Below are 16,501 nucleotides of genomic sequence, written 5' to 3'. Positions count from 1 at the left end.
CTAGCTCTAATATGTTTTTAGGAATATCTTGATTTTCTTCCGAGTACATTTTTTAAAACTGACAGAAAATAAAACAATGCCAATAATAAATATATCGTTGGAAATGTTAATCATAGTTGGTACCATTACCATCAATTTAAAAACAAAATGTTCTAAATTTAAATATTATCCTTTATTGCTTTGTTTTCAGTAATTACCTGTATAATAAAAAGTATCATCTATTAAACGTCTGGAAATTGATTTTTCCGTGCATGCTAGACTTCTCGCGTAAGGCGAAGATGTACTTTTTTTCAGTCGATTTTCTCCAATAATTTCTCCTCACAGGTTCCATTATGTCAAACGGATTATCAGAATCAGAATTTCCAAAACTGTCCACCAGACGAAATCCTTTGTCAGATCCATAACTGAAACTATATACCTAAACTTTGGACAATCCATTATTATCTGATTTATTTACTGTAATTATATGAAAAGCATTATTTGAGCTACCTGAGGCACCAGCTTTTTCGATAACCACTCTATTTCTCCAACATATGCGTCAGATGGTTCGTCGTTATAATCCATTGAAGTGGAAGGTTACAAATCTTGAATTGAAGCCGATAAAAAATAGTAAGATGATTGTAAAGAATTACTATAGGTAGACGTAGAAATCTGATAAGAAGTAATTTAATTTTTTTCGACTAAAATCTTCCAAAGTTCAACAATAGACAACGGGTGTCCTGACGTTACACATCGCCATATTTAGCGCAGGTCAGAGGTCACTTACCAAACAAAGTTCTAATTGTTGACGATCATATATGTGTTTAGAGATATCTGATTTTTCGTATTTTCTTTCATAAATTTTTCAAAAAAATACCTTCTAGCACCAAACACATTATCATCTTATACAACAGTAAAATAAATAAATACTTTTTAAAGAACTTCAAAGAACACACAAATTGTGTTTGGAAAATGAACTATAACAATATGTCGGCCGTGACGTCACGCACCGGTTGTTCTATTAATGATAACTAGTGCCCCCTTCGCCAGGTTATTGAATAAGTAGGCGGCTATTCAATTCAGTGTGTCAGCATGACGTAACGTCCTTGTACACTGTAAATTTTTATACTTTATGGTTTTTTTATAAATAGAATCTTTATTTTCTCGGTGTTTCGTTTCTGTCATTCTGTTTCCCGATTTGTTACAATTAGTTAATTTGATAGTGAGTTCTCACAACATTTTTATTTAATTGTTGACCAGGAATAAGAAAATAATTTTGGTTATTTTTAGAAGCCACATTTTCTTGATTCCAAAGTAATATTGGTAATTTATTTATAAAATTTGGAACATTTTCTAGATGGTCCGTTTAATATTCATAATTTTTATCGATATAAATTTATAATATTAATTCTAAAATTTGGCGAAATCGCGGCGTAATTAATTCTAATCTCCCTCTTTAACGCACTTGGGGCTGTGGACTTGTTCGCCTTATGGAAAGATATCTAATGGTATTAAATCCTACGATCTAGGGGTCCAATTCTGATCGCCGACACGAGATAGTAATGACCTGGAAATGTGTCATGCAGTAACTGAAGTGTTTTATGGGCTATATGGCACGTGGCACCCTCTTGATGAAACCACATCATATTTGCCAGAACAATATCATCCAATTTAGGCAAAAAGAACTGTGTTATTATGTCGCAATATCGAGCAACAAGTATGGTTCAATTACGCCTCCAGCTCAGAACCTCAAAAGCGGCAACTTTGGCGATTAACCTCAGGATGGAAATGTGCTTCGCCGCTTAGAATAATTTTGCTCGAAAAATCAGAATTCATTTGTTGACACCGGAATTTGTATAATTCCATATAACATATTAATGCAAACTTGCAATTAGTTACAATTCTACCACCAATATTGCCACCACCCTTGTGTTGTAGGTGTTTGTAACACAGTCAAAAATGGCATGAATAGTAGATTTTATGCTAAGTTACTAGGAAAAAAATGGTTGTAATTAATGGTATCGAATTTAAAAAACAGAGATTACAAAAAAGTTGCAAATTCTTTGGTACTTCTCAGTAGAAGGATGTAAGGCATTGTCCTATACCAATGAAGGTAGGTTCGCTTATAAACTTGTGTGTTCTATGTTTTAAGTATATTTAAATTTACCAACGTTACTTCAATAATATTTATATACACTTCTTTCGTTTTTACAATAATTATACTTGAACAAAATACTTGTATTATATAACAAGTGGGGATTGCATTTCCCACCGTTTAACTTATCTGGATGTCCGGTAATACGATAGATATGAATAAATATAAAGATACTAATTCGTAACGAATTTTGTTATTTTCTTATATTTGCATTTTTAGTAAATTCCAGCTCATAAACTTTTAACGCTACAAGCAGCAGAATTTCGTTTCGTTTCTCGTAAGATAACTTGTTTTGGGCGGTAAACATTCAATTCATAATTGAGTTTAGTATCTGGAGAGTGCGTTCCTCTAATTACTTAATGATCTTAAGATAAAAGCTCAGATTTCAGCCGTCCATACTAATTTCTGGTCAGCCAAATCAAGTTATCGTCTTTATAAGTATAAAATGAATTTATACACAGGTACTGGCGTTTAAAGCAACTTATAGCAGAAGCTTTGCTACTATTTAATTCCTAAGACGGTCCTGCTTTAATTTTTCACGATTTTACGATTTATTTTTTACTTGTATGTACTAGAAATTTTCATGGGAGAATCTAGAAATGGAAATATGTACATATTGTTCTATTAAGAAAATGTTATAACGGGTACCCATGAGGAATATTATATTAGTTTTAACGTACATAAAGATTTTTATACAAATAAATATTTGAAGTATCTCATTGTTTTATTCCATCATTGGGGATCTAATTTTTCAATTGACAATAATAAACAAATATTAAATGGCATTGATTTAAAAATTCTTATCATAAAGATACTTTATTATCTTCTTTAATTATTATCTAATCAATTATTAGCAAAATAATAGCGGATCTGTTCATAAATAATGATGAAAAGTATTCGACAACATGTTGCAAGAAAAGAAATATGACAGCGTCCAAAATCATTACTCAAAGGTCAGTTTCAACGAATTCGCCGAAGAATCTGAAGATGACAATCATTATATAGATCCATTATTAATTTTAAAAAGAAAGAAAATTCGGTAAGTATTTCAACGTCGTCCAAGGTAAAAATTTTTGGTTTGCGTTCAATCTTTATAATATGTTTGTTACAAATAATTAAATATTAAGCACGTCCTTGGTGTCCATAACGTCAACTAGCTTGCATTTTCTCCCGTATATTCTAGAAACAAATTGAGAACCAACATTGGCCTATCAAGAATAATAAGTAAATATGGCAAACTGAACATCTTCCTCAAACAACTCTCTCACAAAAATATGTATTATATGAGAGATTTGGGCAACACGCTGCTCGGAATCAGATGGCGCTGGATCATCATTACTCTATTTTTAGTAAACATGGGCAGTTTTCTCTTTTTCGGAACATTATGGTGGATTATTGCTCGTAATAGTGGGGATCTTGAACGAACGAATGCAACAGATCCTTGTGTAGTTAACACGATAACATTAACAGGTAAGTAGGACAATTATCTCGTATCAACTGTCAATAGCATTAACATTAGGTATTTCATTAAATTGATTTATTTAATCAATATAAATCCAAAAATAATCATAATATAATGAAATTTTAGGCTATTTTTTATTGAGCGCCGAAACTATAACAACCATAGGATACGGCTATCGATATCCAACAGAACGTTGCCAGTTCGGATGGTTCATGCAAGCCATACAAATTTTATTCGGTATGGCCGTTCAAGGTACACTTGTTGGCATAGTTTACGTGAAGATTACGAAGCCTATAACTACAAAATCATCTTCATTGTTTAGTAAAAGAGCAGTTGTGAGTATAACTTTAACGGAATTGTGAATATACAACTTCGCTTTTCAAAAACTCGTTGATGTGCTGTAATCGAGAATAATATTTTTGATAGCTCGAAGAAGCTTTTTAATATATTTATTATTTCATTTATATAAAATATGAAGACAATTCCAATAAAAGATGTGTGGCTGGTGCATAAGCGAGTTTAAAACAGAATTTTATTTGGCTTCTCTTTGGCTGAATTTCTAGAAAAACTGGATCAGGGAAATCAACTGTGAGTTATATGCTACCAGAATCTTCTTTTAGGGATGAATTTATGTTAGGTGTCGACATAATTGCTACCCCCTCCCCTCATAGATTCGGCTTCAGAGGGTTAAAGAGGCAGAAGAACATCTTGGTGGTCTATCTGTTAGGGTATAAGAGTTTGATTCCAATTGATACATTTTTTATAATCTAGGTAACAACTGGCAAGAGAAATTCAAGTATAAGAATAGTCCAAGCACTGGGGACGTGAGAACGGTTTTTAAAACCAAAATAGAGTTGATTTGATTCGGATGAAAACAATCCGATCTATTGGTGGTGGAGTCAAGTTTACATATACTTGAAACATTAATCTTGGTCATAAATCCCGTGTGATAATTTTCTATGATAATTTTCCGACCTGGATAAAATCAACAGCAGTGTGCCTATCAACTCGCTTCGACATTGTCGGGTTATTACCGTACAGTCACATGTTTAGGAGGCACCTCAATCGGAATGGAAAAAATTATTCGATAAATAAGATGTGTATTAATTATAAAATAAACTAATTTTGATATTTCCTTATAATCATTTACCTATATAGTCATTTATAAACATCTGATCAATATTATATCTTAACAAATTATAATATGGATAGGTTTGATAGGTATCGATGGGTTACTGGGATACTTTTCTGTTTAATAATGAAGTTTCTATAACTCGGTTATGGCAGGCTTTTCAAATTCGGTGCCGTTTTAAACTACTTTAGGCCGTAAATTGAGAATAATTGTGAATAAAATTGTGAAACTGAAGTTTTCAGTTTCACAAGATGAGTTTAAGTGACTCGAGCGTATTTGGAGGAACTCTCATAATATTTAGAAATTTGGCTTGTTCAAAAGTAAAGGTATCTAGAGAATTATTTCAAAAGCCGTTGAAGTAATATTCATTCTTATTGGGTGTCGCTCGTATTTACTTTGCTGACAAATTTCCCTTTCTTTCATATAAATTATAATCTGGCCGCTCATTACAGAGAGTAATCAGGTGCGTGAGAGCCTGAATTACACCATACACAACACTAAAAGGTATTTAGTGGCAAATTTGAATTGAATTTTAAATGCTTTTTTCAAACTAACTTTTTTATTTGAATTTTAAATACTTTATTTTAATATCATATCATATAAATAAAACTTTTATTTATCAATTGCATAGCATTCATACATTAAAATCTTCGTTCACTCAGTTAACTACTAAATGTTATACCTACATATTCCACACGTTGCCTTGATTTTTTTAAAAGTATCTATAAATATATATAATTATTATTTTAATCGTAATTTTGTTTTCCCTAACCCTAAATAGCTAGACGGTTTTTCAAATTTATGGTATATTAAATAAAAATGTAAGGGTACCTAATACTGTAAATTAATATCTAAGAAAGAAATGTCGTGCTATATGTTTTATTCAAATACGTATCAAAGGTTATAAAGTAAATTCATACAAAACGACATAAATAATAATAATAATAATAATAATCTTTATAAACAACACAAGGTCCTTTCCTGAATAAATTCTTTGTTTTCAAAAAGGTGGTTGCGAGGGATGTAAGGGCGGATGAATTTTTATTTTAATCTAAATCGGAATCTGATTCCGACGAGGACGAATCAGCTCTTAAATTTATTATTAGAGGTTCCACTTGTTTTTTCATTAAATTATCAATGTCCCACATTTTATTTCGAAAAAAGCGAACATGTTGGATTGCCTTACTCCAATTGGTTTGGGTAACATTATTTAAAGCTTTAGTAAATAAAGTTTGGACATCACTAATTTTAAATGTTGTGTTTTTCCTTGCCACCTCACCCTTGATTTGTGCCCATATGAGTTCAATTGACTTGAATTCACAATGGTAAGGTGGCTTAGATACATTTTGTCAAAATTCTAAAAGTATTAAAGCAATGACGCGTTTAGAAATGATTGTTCTTCAGATTGAATAACGTAAATAGACAGTTTAAATTTAGTTCCATGAATATCACAGCTACTTTTAACAACAAAATTTATTTTAAAATAGAGGATAGTCAATGTATAACATAACTATAATACCACATATTAAAGAATAATAAAAATTAAAGTACATGTTTAACATGCGCTATTATACAGTCACATAATTCTTACTGTAAAAGCGCATGTTAGAAATGTAGTTTAATTTTTATCAAAGTAAATAAACAACATAATAAAACAAAAGCTCTAAAAATAATTATTAATATAAAATTTTTAGAATATAATAATAATGAATTAATGTAACGTGCAGCTGTGAGAACTTGACTTTCTCAGACATTGCTTCAGCCAATACGAATCGTTATAAAAGGTACCACTAGCATCTCATGAGCTGATCACGCGTTTTTATCGCTCTCACTACCGACCGGCCAGATTATAGTGGTTTGTTACATTTTTAAAATTTAATAGTCCATCTGAAATGATTTTGAAAAACTATTGAGAATTTCACGTATATACCTATTTAGATTTTCAAAATAGAGATAATACTGAACATTTAGTGCTATATATTCTCTGATCAAATTTCGGATATTTGAACTTTGAAAGATTGTTATTTTTGGCTTTGCTGCAGAATGTAGTACTGTTGATTAGATGACTTGATTTTGAGGTAAGTCTGATATTGGAATACCTACGACAGGATTTTGATCGAAACTGGAATGCATAGTCTCGTCATTTTGCTCTAGATTCATCTACTTGAACTTGCATGAGCATATCGTCTATATCTCGTTGCTTTTTTTCGGGATTATTGCGATGATTTTTTATGATATTCACGTTTTTGTAGCCCAAATTATTGCGAGTAGTTATTTTTTTGTCACAATTGAGTTTTACACGGGAGTTACAACAACGTGACCCAAGTATATGAAACCTCTTTCCGCAAAAACTCGGATATATCAAGTTGAAACTTGAATTAATATTACGAAATGACTGGTAACGGTATATAGTATGTAACAAGTATGTAGAAAAAATTAATATGTCACCTAAGTACATAAGACACTTAGATGAGATATTAATTTTTTCTACATACTTGTTACATACTATATACCGTTACCAGTCATTTCGTAATATTAGTTTTAGTAATTTCGTAATATATTACATAAGACACTTTTTATTTTGAATTCCACGTAATATGTTATCCATTCTTCTATGACAAGTAGCAGGAGCATTTTTTATTTTATTCGCAAATATTTGTAGTGTTCATTTTTCTGTATTGAAAACAGTTTTTGGTACATCCTTCATTCATATCAAGCTGGTGAACTGCGCTAGCCAAATCTAAGGTGGTGGAATATTGGCATTATGCAAATTTATAAAAAAGTGGGTTCCTCTCATCAATGGTTTTTTCATTTGTCTTCCGATAGTCTACCACGACTCTCCAGTTCTCCGGAAGCGTTAGACATTTTGGGTACAACCCATATAGGTGAAGACCACGGGGAACTATGTACTTGGTTTTATGATATACTAGTCCAACATTTTTTTGATTTGACTTTCTACTTCCTGTTTATAAAGAAATAGGAAACGATAAGATTTTGTGTCAACTGGTTAGGTTAGGTTAGATGAAAGTGCTACGCAGGATAGCCGGAAAAACCCTACTGGACAGGGAAAGAAGTGAGAACATAAGAAGATTGTGCAAAATAGATGACGTCAGCGAATGGGTTCTATCAAGAAAGAAAGAATGGAACGGTCACATAAGCCGCATGGACAATAGACTGATCAAGATAGCGAGCGATAAACCCTCATTGGGCCGAAGGAGTACCGGCCGACCTAGAAAAAGTTGGAGCGACAACCTTGAAGCAGGATAGGAGGGAAGGATGTCGAAGATAAAATGGGCGACTACGCTTAATACACGGAAGAAGAACAAGAAGAAGATTTGTTATACTTAGTTTGTTTTATGCTGTGAGGCGGTTCCTGAAAATTTTATTATCGGGTACCGTGTTCATTCAATTCATCAGTTTCTATAATGTTGTATTTTTTCTCGAATTCTACTTTATACATTTCTTGCTAAAACCAAAGTTCGTCTGGGTTGCATACATTTGATGATCGTGGATTTGAGTAATTTTATTATTTTGGAAGTTTGTTCATGAAGGTCTTGTATTTACACTCATTGGATAGGTTCTAAACATATTTCAAGTGCTTAACTCATTGGTGTAGACCTATCGAAACTATTGTTATAATTTGGTTTGAAAACGTTTCTATTTTGTTGATTGTTTCTACCAAATACTTTAGCATTTGTGAACAACTTTTGTGGACGATTTTTCTGATTTGGTTGTATATTAATGGCTTGAGAAGGAAAGGGAGTTTGTGGATTTTGATTCTTTGTTGTGACAATTGCGTTGAAGAAAAGTTGTTTTTTCTTATTATTTGCCTATTTTGATTTGCATTTTGAAAATAGTGTTTGGATAACAAATTGTAAGACTTCACTAGATATCCCACCTCTCATTCAACGTATCGTAGTCCCAAGAGGATCTTTGAGACCTGATAAGAATGTTTTTAAACTCCATCTATTATACAAGTTATGTTTCGGAACTTCTGCTTCCTTGCTTGTTCCATGTATATCGACGTAATTACACATGAGATTAAGAATTTATTGTAAAACTGTAGCGGTTTCTCGTTTTGATTTTGTCCATTACTAGATTTCTATTGAGATATGCTTCGTCTCTTTAATCAGAGAAGTTTCTTTGTAGCGTTCCATTCAAGGTCTTGCCTGCTCTTAATTATTTGATTATTCAAGATTAATCTAACGTTAGCGTTATGTTAACTACCTGGATTCGGGAGTGCAATTTAAATATTCTGATTTTAATTGAGTTATAGTAGATTGATTTTATGAGAGAATAGCCCTCATAGACACACGTAAATTTCAACTTTTAAGTACATCTGATAAATTCTTGGTAGACATTCAAATGTATTTTCAAAAAGAATATAGTTACTTCAAGCATTCCCTTCCTCACAGCTATAAGTATGAGTACTGGATTGCTTTATAAAAACTTATCTTCCGAACAAATAAACTTATTATTTTTTTGGTGTTTTTATTAGAAGAAATGTTAAAGAAAGTTTGAGTTTTATAAAAAAATAAACGAGGTAGTGTTTATTAATTAAACACATTGTAACTCATCAATTATTATTTAAAGAAAATAAAAATAAGTCTGGAATTTTTTCTATATTTATTGTTGCATCAACTTCAAAGGTTATTAGCGACATGTCAGTTGTTCACAATTTATGCTACAGTTGAGTGTCTTTTAGATATTTGATTAAGTTTATGGTATTACCTTTATTTTTAAGTAGAGAAATTATAGTGTTTGGAAAGTTGTTAGTCAGTCTTTCGTTTCAATACACAGAGCAGTCTACTATTGATAATTTTTTCCATGATTTTGCAGAGAATGTTAGTTAATGATATTGGTCGATATGAGTCTGGTTTGGTTCTCGTTTTGTCGAGTTTCAAAAATGGAATTATGTAGTTGTATAATTTGTATAATTTTAATAGATAATCTTTGTCTGTTTGTCTTTGTGATCTCAGAGCTTTATAAAGTTCTGTTTTGTTTCAGTTTCATTGAAATCTATTAATTTTTCTTTCTTTATATCTCTTGTATTCTGTATAAATGTCGGGTCGTAGTTTAAATCACTAGAGTTATGTTCATATTGTGAGGCTAATGTTTTGCTATTTCACTTGAATGAAATTCTTGGTGAATGTTTAATTCTTGATATCTTCCGGATATTTTTCAGAGCTAAGGATGATCTTTTCCATAATATATATTGCTTGAGTTCTTTGTCAATCAAATTTTCTGTTGAGTTCTGTCGTTTAAAGTTGTTGAAGGAGTGCTTATATGTTCTGATTGCGTTCTGACAATCTTTGTTCCACCAAGGTAGTGGTTTGTCGTAAACTATTATTTTACAGAATCCTATGTGTATTTTTGCCACTTCTATAACAGTAGATGTGAAAGTTTATATAAGATTTCCTACGTTTGTGATTGGCATGTCTTTTGTAGTGCTAATCTTAATCTCAATTGTTTCGCTAAATTTTGTCCAATTAGCATTTCTTAGGTTCCATTTGGGGTTTGGTAAACTATTATTCTCAGAGTAATTTGATGAATATGCGATCTTTATGGGGAAATTATGGCTTCCAAATAAATATGGTATTACATTTAAGGTTAATGTGGGGGCTATGGCTGATTTTGTTCCTGTATGTATATCGAGCCTTGTTGGTCTTCTGTCGTTCAAGATGTTGAGATTTAGGGATCAAATCAAAGAATTTAATCCATCAATTGACAGATAAAAACAGGAGCACCAACTTAAAAAATTTGTGTGACATACCAACATAAATTTTAAGGTTATAAATGATAAAATATAAAATTTTGACAACTGCAATGATAAAATTAATAACATAGGAATGAAATAAATACAACAAAGAAATTATAGAATAATATTATTTGAATAAAGTCACAATAATTTAAAAATTTAGAAATGACAATTTAGTAACTAACTTATAAAATAAATATCATTGGTTAAAAGAAAAAAAAAGTTTGTTTAGAAAAAAAGGAAGGAAGAAAAAAATCAACAACGAGAAAAAAAAATTTTTTTTTGGCAAGAGAAAAAAGAGTAAAATAATTTTAATTGAAATTAAAAAAAAATTAAAATCTTGATAAAAAAGGCATAAAATATTCAAAGGATTGATAATTAATAATTGTATAAGTGTAGTAATAAGAAATTAGTGAAAACAATTAAATAAAGTGAAATAAGTGAGAATACTCACAAAGGGACAAATTCCAAGATTAAGAAGTTGTGAAAAGGAAAAGAACAGGAGTGGAACTACAGCGGAGTATCTGTTTATTCTGCAAGGCCGTGACAATTTCCAATTAAAAAAAAAATTAAAAAAATACAACATAACAAACACTTAAGGTACTGTTCTATTAAGTTTAAGTATTTCTTTTAGTATATAATATTTGAGTTCACATTTCCATATAATTTAGTTTTATGAATGTAATTATGAGTATGAATGAATGAATGAATGTTTGTAAAATAAAATAATTGTAATAGCTAGTTAAGAAATTGTATATTTTGAATATTTTATTCATTATAAAGAACAGACCCGGTCTTAAAACTATTATAATCTGACCTTATAACCATAACAATTTATCGCAATAAAATTTTTTAATTTGACCTCACAATATAATACCCTGAGAATAAAAAAAATAATAATAAGATAATAAAATAAAAAAATTCAAGTAATTATTAATGGCGCCCAAATTAAAATCTGATTTTATTTAAAATAAAATTTATAAAAAATAAACATTACACACACTATTAATACCATAACAATGTATATATATATATATATATATATATATATATATATATATATATATATATATATATATTAATTTCTTAGACCTTAATGCATCTTGATGTTCTTGATTTTAGGCCACGTTTCGATTTTTCTTTAAGTCTTTATCAAAATATATATCAAAATATATGACTCCATTAATTTATTGTAATTGCTTTTACATATGTGTATACGTTCTGTTATCTGTTGAAAAAAATATCGTAAAAAATTTGGATATATATGTGCCAACTGGCAGAAAAATGTTTGTTTAATTGTGACCTGTAAAATAGAGCAATCATGTTTATTCATGGTGGGACTCAAAGTTACTCAAAAGTGATTCTAGGAAGATGATTTATTTAAAACCTTGATTCAATTCTGTAATGTCTAATTTTTATTACACATGAATACGAAATTAACAATTTTGCGATAAATTTCGCTAAAAAGGAAATTTTATATAGGTTATATCATTTATGCCACGTGAGTTATATGTATTTATATTGTCTCTAGTGGGCATATATTTCCAATTTTTTTCTTATAGCAATATAAGATTAATTAAGGCTACCACCTAAAATTATAAATCCCAAAAGTTATTAAACAAACCAAACATATGATTCTTTAAATAAAACGCCCTTTATTTGATCACATTTATAAATTCTACATGAAAAATTGGAGCAACATCAAATTTCATGTACCTAGGATTCGTTGTTCTTGAAATTTTCCATATAGGAATGTGATCAAATTTAGTAGTTTTATATAAAAAATCGTATGTTTGATTTGTTCAACTACTTTTAGGACATCCTGTATGCCTGGATGTCATGTTACATGTTCCTATGACTTTAAGGAAAAATTGAAAAATATGCCCAGTAGAAATTCTATAAATACTGGCGACTTACCCGGTATACTATAAAGCTATGCGATTTTTAAATAAGTGTTATAGTTATATTCAGAAGATTAATTAATAACTTAAAGATATGTAAAAATTAAAATTAATTTTTTTTAGATATGTATGAGGGATGGCAAATTACGATTCGTGTTTAGAATCCATGATTTCAACAAAAAAGTTTGGTGCGGAACGAACATATCTCTATATTTTCTAGATAAAGAGATGGTATCACCCGATTCAGAATTCGAGATGATACAAATGAAGATAGAACCGTACGGCCTGCTCATTTTCCCCCTAGAAATCGAACACGTAATCAACGAAAACAGCCCATTATGGACGTTTCGTCCCCTCGACATTCTAAATTCAAGGTGAGTTTCCTCAATTGACTCTCAAAATACTATGATTAAATATGTTAATCAAATTTTTATTCAAAAATACTTACTATTCATTGTGTTGTAGATTTGAAATAATAGCCGTGGCGGAAGGGATCTCCAACAAAACTGGTCAAGTTTCGCAGAACAGAACGTCTTATTCGAATTCCGATATTCTTTGGGGTTATCGATTCATGCCGTGCGTTGCTTACGATGAAATGAGAGAGGGATTCGTTGTAGATTATAAAAAATTTAAACAAGTGATAGCTTTCGATGCACCTCTATGTAGTGCTAAAAAGCTCACAGAAACTTATAAAAAAATCAGCAAAACTGATAAGCAGTATTAAAAGGTTAGAGTGTTATTGATAATTATATTAAAAAAACAATTAATATTTAATATATCTACTACTGGAATATAATTATGTTGGTATTAGGTTAAAAGCATTGAATATAATAACTTATATAAAGAGCTTATATGGTTTTTATATTTGGTAACAATATTAAACAAAGGCATACAATTTTTGAATCATCCATTTTACGGAGGAAAAGTTTTGGTTTGTTCCAGCAAACTATAACTAGTTCATGCGCGATATGACAATCAACGAGTTGTCAAAATAAGATGATGCCCATTTGAAAACCGCTGCCGAGGGGTAAACAAATGATTTTGCCATAAGCTTCTGTGTGCAGATTTATCTGCTATGTAAAGTTGTTTGTCGGCTTTTAGACATCATTATTCCCAGTTTTACTGGGAAAGGCCTCCTTAAAGGGTAGCTAGTTGAAGAAGTGTGAAATTCTCTCATGGAAACGTGGATTTGTTGGTTTTTTTTCAACAATGCAGTAATGTACTTAGTGTAGGATTTATTGAAAATATAATACATATCTTTAGTAAAAGATTATATAGTAAATAGTAATAAGTAAAATATTTAATTTGATGTTGGGTTTTATCGATTTTTTGAAGTGTTTTATTTTTCGGTTTACAAATGTAATTCTAAAATAAATACGCAGTCTGATATGAAGTCTAAAAAATAATTAATAGGAAACTCTCCACAAGGATGCATAAAAGACACATTTTCATGTAACTTTTCAAGTTTTGCTAATTAGAATTTTGTTAATTAGAATATGCTTTATGCTCTAAAAAAATAGCAGCTTTTTTTTAATGTATTTATATTATACAGGTAGTACAAGAGTATTGCAGAATAGATTTCTATAGTCGTAAAAACTTCTAAATTACAAGTTACCATTGCTATATCGATATTTTTATATTTTTTAGAATATCAGGAATTATATAGAATAAAAGTGTATGCAATTAGCATCTTCAACCTCATTAAAATATTTCAAAGTAAAGAATTTTTTGAAGGCCCCACAAAATTGGATTTCTCAAATTTCCACAACACAAAAAGTCTCTAGGCAATCCTGATTTAGGTTTCTTGTTAAAAGAAATGAATATTTTCTGCATTTTAGGGTTTCCCAAAAAAGTAAAACAGAACTTATCGTTATTTTCCAACCACTTATAAAATCCGTAGTATAATATATATACATTTTCCTACGTATGCCAATGTTCCATCGTTCTGTTTTATCTCCATTAATTTAATTACCTCCAAGTCATTCAACAAACATCTTATTTCTTAAAAAAATTGCAATTGCCCATAAATGTGTTAAAGTTGATGAGGTTAAGAATTTAACAAATCAAATAAAACATTGATTGTTTGTATAAATTTGCAGCGAGCATTGCTTCTGGAGGTAAAACCTTGTAATCTATGAAAGTATATAGGGTAACTGCAAGAGAACGACTGAAAACTTGCGATGGATTTTTACTTTCATTTTTTTGGAAGCTACTTGGGAATATACTGTTACGAGTTCGTCCACGACATAGGCCGTGAAGCCTATCCTATCCGGCTATAATGGAATTCTAAAATTTGGTGAATTAGCGTTTTTATTACAGCGACGATTTGCTTATATTGTTTTTTTAAGCTAATTTCTAGTAAGTTTTCGTATTCATTTGATTGTGTGTGTATTTTATATAATTTTGAGAAATTTGTTTTGTGTATTAAGGAGTTTGCTTAGCCGAGTTAGTTAGTTAATTAAATAGAAGTCGTAATGAACGGAGCGATATAGAAAAGTAGCCGGTGAAGTTAAATAAATTATAAAGTTAATTAAATATTAGTAATAAATTAATTATTATATAAGTTAGTTGAGTCTAGTGTCAGTGCTTAAATAATTTAAGTACGTAACAGAATGTTTAATAAATACGAAAAACATTACAATAAGCTTGTTCGTAAGTTTAGGTCAAAGTCTACTAGCTTTTTCCTCAACGTCATCATAAAAAATATCTTTATAAAATTTTTTCAAAAACCCTTCAATAAACGAAGATTATAACAATAAAAATTGTTTTTTGTAGATTTCAAAAGATAAGGCACACCATAAATGCAAAAGTTTGATATTATCTACCCAAAAAGTAGGGTATTATGGTGTTAATTTGAGAAGTTTGTTACTCAATTTTCTAAAATTAAATCCTTAATCTGAGATTACACCGATAACCTTAAAACCTAATCGATTTAGTTTTCTAACACTCAAATAATACAAATTTTATTCAGCGAAATACAACTCGCACACTCTTAATTTATAACTAAATTGTTCAGGAGTCATATAGGCATAAATATGACTGTTTACAAATCCCAAGGTCTGTGTCCAACGTTGACATCTAAAAATATTCTCTCTAGATGATCATAGGAACAAAAACATTACAGTTAACTCAAAAGATAACATAAATCTTTATTAAAATAGTTAATTATTCTATAATCACATTAAAAAAATTAATCCAATTATCTAATTTCATCTTCCGGACAATGATATGTTTGTACCTTCTCTGGCAGAACATCCATCAACACAGCGCATTTGTGGCATTTCATTGCAGTAGCAAACTAAAAACACTGATTGACTGATTAGTTTAATTTAAAAAAGAATTGTTATCTCCACTGCAGGTGAGGACAATCGGTATATTTTATATTTATGCACTTTTCTCTTCGACACGATGTGGCGTAGTTTATGAATGGTGACATCAGATATTCAAGTGACATAGGCAGAACATGGGGAGGAGCCTAGAGAGATTTTTTTGGTCTTGTTAATATTCGGTGGTAAAGGTAAATGGTAAAAAGAGTCTGAAAAGCGGGATTTAACACACGAATTTTAACAAAGTTGGAGTTTCTGGAACCGCTGGTAATATTCATACTCAATACACTGTTTACACCACCACTACATTAACACTCCCAATTAACACCATAGACTGAAGATAAACTGAGTAAATACATAGTACTGCCACACATAATTTTCAAAAAATTACCACCAGTGGGGCAAATTAGAAGTTGTATTTATTTATGAATAATATTAGTCAGTCAGTTGAAAAATCTTATTCTACATACACAAATTGTAGATAGAACGCTTCCCTTCCTTTTTCTAACAAGAAGTATACCATTCATGGGACCGTTTTTTACAGTTGGAGCAGCAAATCCAAACTTCGCGATGCTTTGAGTCATAATAATAGCCGCCACACATAATGCACTCAACGTCGGTTGTTTCACTTTTATCCAGATCATCGCCTGGACCGCATCGGTGGCTTTATTTTTACATTTTAGTTCAAGACAATAAGAACTGTTAGTAATCACTGGTGTTTTCCCTCTATTGCGGCGATGTTTTTGTTCAGTAATATTGTGACTACATTGTGGAACGGGTATTATGTA

General features: G+C 30.4%; 1 protein-coding gene across 2 annotated transcripts; it reads left to right on the top strand.

Moving 5' to 3' along the window:
* Positions 1-2,983: 2,983 nt before the first annotated feature.
* Positions 2,984-15,440, top strand: LOC130445906 (inward rectifier potassium channel 2-like). 2 transcript variants are annotated; one of them, XM_056781798.1, is made up of 6 exons: positions 3,001-3,173; positions 3,318-3,604; positions 3,723-3,931; positions 12,511-12,761; positions 12,853-13,114; positions 14,487-15,440. In XM_056781798.1, the coding sequence occupies exons 1-5, from the start codon at positions 3,040-3,042 to the stop codon at positions 13,109-13,111; spliced, it is 1,140 nt and encodes a 379-aa protein (XP_056637776.1). In that variant the 5' UTR covers positions 3,001-3,039; the 3' UTR covers positions 13,112-13,114; positions 14,487-15,440. The 2 variants fall into 2 exon arrangements, with proteins under 2 accessions (XP_056637777.1, XP_056637776.1); XM_056781799.1 differs by having other exon boundaries at positions 2,984-3,173; positions 12,853-15,440.
* The last annotated feature ends 1,061 nt before the right edge of the window (positions 15,441-16,501 follow it).

Source organism: Diorhabda sublineata, chromosome 6, assembly GCF_026230105.1.
Source record: "Diorhabda sublineata isolate icDioSubl1.1 chromosome 6, icDioSubl1.1, whole genome shotgun sequence".
In the NCBI taxonomy this organism is placed as follows: domain Eukaryota; kingdom Metazoa; phylum Arthropoda; class Insecta; order Coleoptera; family Chrysomelidae; genus Diorhabda; species Diorhabda sublineata.
This window is presented reverse-complemented; position numbering and strand designations above follow the sequence as displayed.